Raw genomic sequence first — 6942 nt, forward strand, 5'->3', positions numbered from 1 at the left:
ACTTGGAAAAGATTTTGACAAAGACCATCTTGCTAAGACATATGCAGCTTTGTTAGCATTTCTATATACCCAATTAAACTCCAGCTGGTCAAATCTTGCATATAGCAATCTGAATTCAACAACAAAATTAACAGTTCTCAAGTGCACTGATTTGGATCTATTGGTCACTGCCTTAACACAATTTTTGGAATTGGATAAAATTTAACTACAAAATTGGTTGTAGTCTAAGGTTACAACCTTACTCAATATATTTTTATTAGAGGTGAATTTTGACAAATCCACCATCGGATTACATCTTCTTCTTATATTCTCCATATTTGCAAAATTTGTAAAAAATTAAAGATCAATAGCTATGTTATCAATAAATTGTTTAAATTGCAAGTTTTTGTAGTATAAAATTATGTATAAAATTTAAGCTTATAGATTATATAGTAAATAATATATAATTGATACAAATTAAATTTGATATATGGATTAAGAGCGTAAAGAACATGCAATTCAATGGTTAGATTTTCAAAATATGCAGTAATTTTTATTTTATTGAGTAAGGTTATAGCCTAAGGCTACAACCAATTTTGTAGTTAAACTTTTTCTTTTGGAATTACCCTTAATTACCATTTATAGTTTTACTAGAAATAATTGGATGGATAAAGTTTAGCTACAAAATTGGTTGTAACTTGAGGCTACAATCTGACTTAATAAAATAAACATTATTACATATTTTCAAAATCTAATCGTTGAATTGTACATTCTTTATACTCTTAATACACATGTCGAATTTTATGTCAATCGGATATTATTTACTATATGATCTATAAACTTATATTTTATGCATAATTTTAAACTACAAAAACTTTCAACTTAAACAATTTATTGATGGCATAGCTATTGATATTTAATTTTCAAAAAATTTTGCAAGTATGGAGAATATAAGAAGAAGATGTAATCCATTGGTGGGTTTATTTTATTGAGTAAGGTTACAACCTTACTCAATAAAATAAACATTATCACATATTTTCAAAATCTAATCATTGAATTGTATATTCTTTATGCTCTTAATACACATATCGAATTTTATGTCAATCAGATATTTTTTACTATATGATCTATAAACTTATATTTTATGAATAATTTTAAACTACAAAAACTTTTAACTTAAACAATTTATTAATGACATAGCTATTGATATTTAATTTTCAAGAAATTTTGCAAGCATAGAGAATATAAGAAGATGTAATCCAATGGTGAGTTTGTCAAAATTTACCTCCAATAAAAAGATATTGAGTAAGTTTGTAGTCTTAGACTACAATTAATTTTGTAACTAAACTTTGTCGTTATCGGATTACTGGCTTTGTTTATTGTTGAGATGTAACCCAAAACAAAAAAAGGCATATGACAAAAACAAAATTAATAATAAATAAAATCTCCAAATAACATTATAATGAAGTGTTCTTTCCAAAAGCCATATTTTTCAAATTCCTATGGTTGCTTATTTTAATCCTCAAACGGGATTTAAATTTCATTTATACACTTTAATTTTGATATTGTTAAATTCAATGGTTAGTTATGAAGTAAAGGAGTTGTTAGCTGTGAAAAAAAAGATGTGAGAAAAGGAATTGACAATGTTTAATAAATCAATGAATCTGAATAGAGAAGGAGCTACAAGTTTACTTACAAATCTGTTTGTTGTGCATTGGGGGGTTGCTAGTGTGTTGTTGAGAGTTCTTTGATGATGGTAGCAAGTGGTTAGGGCTTGAGATTATCTTTAGAGAAACATTTAAGAGAAAGAGAGAAGCTTGAGAGTCTACACAGAAGTGTCCAAGTGAAATGTTCTTGTTTAGGTCATTTTTGTGGTCTTCTTGGTTTTTGTATTAGGTGTTAATGTATCATTTATTTTGGCACAAAATTTTTAAAAATTTAGATGGGACACATGGTGCAAAATTGAGAACCCAATTAAAATCTAATTGGATAATCTCTAAGTTTTGACTATATATATATATATATATATATATAGATAGATTGGACTCCTTGTTTTCTACACTAAATTAACTCACTTGGTACAAAAATTAAAAAATTAGATGAGACACGTGGCTAAAAATTAAACTCAAATTGAAGTCCAATTTTTACACTGAATTAACTCACTTGGCACAAAAATTTAAAAACTTAGATTAGATAGGATACGTGGTACAAAATTAGACTTTAATTGAAATCTAATTTAAAATCTAATTGAAATTTCTCTTAGCTTTGGCTATTATTATATACTAGTGTGTAGCTCCGTGCATATGCACAGGTACAATTAAAACAATCACAATTATACGGTTCAAATTATACATTATTTTTAGAAGATGTTCAAATTATACATAGTATTAGTTTACACTTTTTTAAAACTATACATTTCTAAAATATGTAATGGTTTCTTATTTAATATATATATATATATATATAATTTTGAATTTAATTGGTTTTAGATTCTTCAGTTTTTGCACTCAATACTTCACTTGGCACAAAATTAAAATTTAAATAGGATACATGGCGCAAAATTGAGAATCCAATTAAAATCTAATTGGATTTTCTATATATATATATATATATATATTGTGGGGGGACAATTTTTGGAGCCCAAACCCCAATCGTGTGAAGTTTTGATCCAAAAAGCCCAACACAATGAATTTAGTAGAGTATGAGTTTAAGAAATAAGGTTAGATAAGTTAGACAGAGACTTGCATGGGACAAAGGTACACATGAACAAGAACAAAAACCATTACGTTGAAAAATCTTCTAGTCCGAGGAGATTCAAAGTTATATTTATGTATACAGACTAGTACATTAGGATTTCTTTGCATGCCACCGTATTCTTGCCTCTTTTTTCTCTCTCTCCTCGTTTTGGGGGTTTCTATACATTATATAGACCATTCTTTACCATCTGGGCTTTACACTTGTTGATCATCCAAGCCTCCACTTGAGCACCCATCCCATCAGACACTTCTTTCAGTCCTTTATGAGTTGCGGTGGCCAAGGCAACACTGTTCAGGGGTCTTCTCCACATTAATGCGGCCAGGAAGGTAGTTGTAGTGCATTCAATGTGGTGGTGGCAGCAGCTTTTGCTGAGATATTTTGTGTTTTCACCATTTTCACGTATTTAGGGGATGGGCTTCAGTGGCTTGGATGTACCTCTACTCCGGGTTTTCAGTGTCCTTTTTTCTTTGTCTCCCGTGATAAGGCTTAAAACGTGGATCGCTGAGCCACGTTGCCTCCTCGGACGGGCCCAAGGCCCAACTCATTATTTTGGGCCGTACCCCCCCCCCCCCCCCCCACACACACACACACACACACACACACACACATATATATATATATATATATGGATTTGAAGAAATATATTCTAACAAATAATATAAAATTAATTTACTAATTAGTGAGAGTAATCACTTGGCACAACCAAAACTTCTAAGCTCAACTTTTATTATATAATAAATTATATATATATATATATATATAGGGGTAAGGGCCCAAGATCATATATTGGGTTTTGGGCTTCATCCGAGACATTGACAAGTCCAAAAAGGGGCAAATAGTTGTTAAGAGATTCCCAGTTAAAGCCTCATAAGCAGGGAATGAATGGAAGATGATCCGAGGAGGAATACCTCCTCGGATACAACGAATGTAGCTTAAGTGTGTACTCTAGCAATTAGAATGACCCTCCAAAAGGCTCTAGCGATAGGAATGTGCCTCATGAACATACGAGAAAAAAGGAAACTCAAAATATCTAAGGAAAAGCTGCTACCACCGTATTAAATGCATTGCAGCTACTTTTCTGGCCGCATTTATGTAGAGAAGACCTCTAAACAGTGCTGTCTTGGCTACCATAACTCACAGAAGGCTGAAAGGAGTGTCTGATGGGATGGGCACTCAAGTAGGGACTCAGATGATTAACAAGTGTAGGATCAAGATAACCCAAAATGAGCTATATAATGTGAGAGACCCTCCATGAGAAGGGGATCAGAAAAGAGAGAAAAAAAATATTATAGCAATCTAAATCATCTTGATATCCAAGAGTGATCATTATATACAGGTTTAACCTCCTCAGACTGAAAGTCTATTGATATCAGCATCCTTTATTTGTGTTTGATCGTCATACAATTCAATACTAGCCATTGTTCAACTCATTAGGACCTAGTTCTTTAACCTATTCTCTACAAATTTATTGTATTAGACTCATCGGGCCAAGACTCCATACATTTTGGGCTTGGGCCACAAATTATGACCCTACAATTGGCACCGTCTGTAGGGAAAACTTGTGCATCAGTGAGTGCAATGGTTAAACATGGTGGGATCAGATCCGCACCAAGCAGGTCCACACCAAACGAAGCCTGCAAGTTCTCAACGACACGACAATTTCCTTAACCTTGAACAAGAAAGGGATCGAGAGAGATATCGAGAGGGTAGTGTGCGTACTACCCATACAAGTAGAAGCCATTCTAGGGTGGGAAGTCACGTGTCCCAAAGGCAAGACAATAATAAAGCCCTGTAGCGAGCAATTGATGACTTAAAAAAGAAACTACGTCGTGCATAACAGAAGCGGTCCCCTTCCAGTTCAGATACGTCCTCTAATGATGAAGAGGACGACAATTATAGGCAAAGGTTAAGAACCCCACCGAGTGAGACCTTTTTTTATAAGGAAGAGCACCACCATAAATGCAGACACAAAAGTTCGTCTCGTAAAGGCCTAGTAAACGATGCCATAAGCAAGGCATTGGATTGGATCTCTAAGTCACCCTTCACATGCAAGATAGAAGGGGCTAAGCTCCCTCGGTGATTCCATCAACCTACTTTCACCATATACAATGGTCAAACGGACCCCATAGAGCACATAAGCCAGTTTAACCAGAGGATGACCGTCTATTCCAAAGACAAGGCTTTGATGTGCAAAGTATTTCCGTCCAGCTTGGGACCAGTGGCAATGAGATGATTTGATGGATTGAAGCCAAACTCTATAGTTTCCTTTAATCAGCTTACCCAGGCCTTCGGCTCTTACTTCATCACGTGTAGCAGGGTTCCTCGGCCTTTGGATTCTTTACTGTCTTTGTCCATGAGAGAAGGGGAAGCCTTGAAAGCATACTCGGACAGATACTGGGAGATGTACAATGAGATAGAGGGTAATTTTGATGACGTCGCCATCAACACCTTTAATAGCGGTCTCCCAGTCGAGCATGGTTTATAAAAGTCCCTAACAGGAAAGCCTGTCACCAGTTTACGCCAGCTTATGGACCGGATCGACAAGTATAAAAGGGTTGAAGAAGACCAGCAATTGGGTAAAGGTAAAGCAAAGATTATCCTTCAAGAGAGGAGGGACTTCAGGTCGGATCTATTTAATAACAACAACCAACCGAGGAGAGACTTTGCAGGGCAATCCGAATCTGCCGACGCGTAGACAGTCAATGCTGTGTTCCGAGATCCAGTGTATCAGGTTCTGGAAAAGATCAAGAACGAGCCATTCTTTAAATGACCAAATAAGATGGCAGGAGACCCCATGAAGCGCAACCAAAACCTGTATTGCCAATACCACCAAGAACCGGGGCACACCACCGAGGACTGCAGGAAATTAAGGAACCACTTAGACCAGCTGGTCCAAAAGGGAAAATTAAGACACCTCCTACATCATTCCAGTGGTCAACAAGGACAAGTGAATCCGGAGTCTCAAAGAGACACCTCCTTAAGACCTCCTATAGGCACGATAAATGACATTCTTGCTGCTCCAGGAAGGACCGGCTTTTGTCCTTCCAGAGTGATGTCTGTGGCTCGGCTATCCACCGAGAACGACAATCGGGAGTCCAAAAAGGCCAAGAAGGAAGCCTCACTGATGCTGGGCTTTTCGGACGAAGATAAGATCGGAACCATCCAACCCCATGACGATGCTTTGGTAGTCACACTCAGGATTGGAGGATATGATGTGAAAAGGGTACTAGTAGATCAGGGCAGTGCTATGGAAGTAATGTACCCCAGCCTGTACAAAAGGCTAAACTTAAAACCTGAGGACCTAACGGCATACGATTCCCATGTAGTAAGTTTCGAGGGAAAAACCGTTACTCCAAGAGGCCAGATTAGACTACCCATACAAACCGGTTCGGACGTGGTGGAGGTGGATTTCATTGTAGTTGACACTTATTCACCCTACACAACTATTGTGGCTAAACCTTGGCTTCATGCCCTAGGAGCTGTCTCTTCTACCCTGCACCAGAAGGTGAAGTACCTGTCGGAGGGCTAGGTTAAAGAGATTGCGGGGAATCAGACCATGGCCAGACAGTGCATGGTGGCTGCCATCTCACGCCAACCCAATGCTGAGTCCTCGGCCTCTACTGAAAGGGGCTTATAGCAATCAGCCACCCTAGCATTTCCCGGTAATGGATCAACCAAAGAGGCAAAATGTGAGGATCTAGAAAAGGTTGCTGTTGGCATTGATCTAGAAAAATTCTTTCAAGTCGGCTTGGAACTACCTCCCTAAGAGAGAGAAGAGATAATTAGGTTTCTGTGGACATATTTGCATGGGATATCTACGAGGCCCCAGGGGTTGATCCGAGCTTCATCTGCCACCATATAAATGTCAATCCATCCGTTACTCCCAAGAAGCAACCACCTCGGCACCCGTTAAAGAAGCATGCTAACAATGTTAGGGATGAGGTGATGAAGCTTAAAAAAGCAGGGGCTATCAAGGAAGTTTTTTACCCTGAGTGGTTGGCCAATACTGTAGTGGTAAAGAAGAAGAGCGAAAAATGGCGAGTCTGTGTAGACTTCACGGATCTGAATAAAGCCTGCCCAAAAGATCTGTTCCCTATGCCTCGGATAGATCAATTGGTAGATGCGACCGTGGGCTATCCTTGGATGAGCTTCTTAGATGCCTTTCAAGGATATCATCAGATACCACTGGCCGCAGACTACCAAGAA

The 6942-nt window shown here is 37.3% G+C and overlaps 1 protein-coding gene across 1 annotated transcript; it reads left to right on the plus strand.

The window, feature by feature from the left end:
- The first annotated feature begins 5515 nt into the window (after window positions 1-5515).
- Window positions 5516-6265, plus strand: LOC126719475 (uncharacterized). The gene has a single exon (XM_050422022.1). The coding sequence runs from the start codon at window positions 5516-5518 to the stop codon at window positions 6263-6265; it is 750 nt and encodes a 249-aa protein (XP_050277979.1).
- Window positions 6266-6942: the final 677 nt, after the last annotated feature.

This window comes from Quercus robur, chromosome 3, assembly GCF_932294415.1.
Source record: "Quercus robur chromosome 3, dhQueRobu3.1, whole genome shotgun sequence".
NCBI lineage: Eukaryota > Viridiplantae > Streptophyta > Magnoliopsida > Fagales > Fagaceae > Quercus > Quercus robur.

Coding starts and splice junctions, on each gene's coding strand:
- LOC126719475 (XM_050422022.1), top strand. CDS start 5,516: ATGGCAGGAGACCCCATGAAGCGCAACCAAAACCTGTATTGCCAATAC.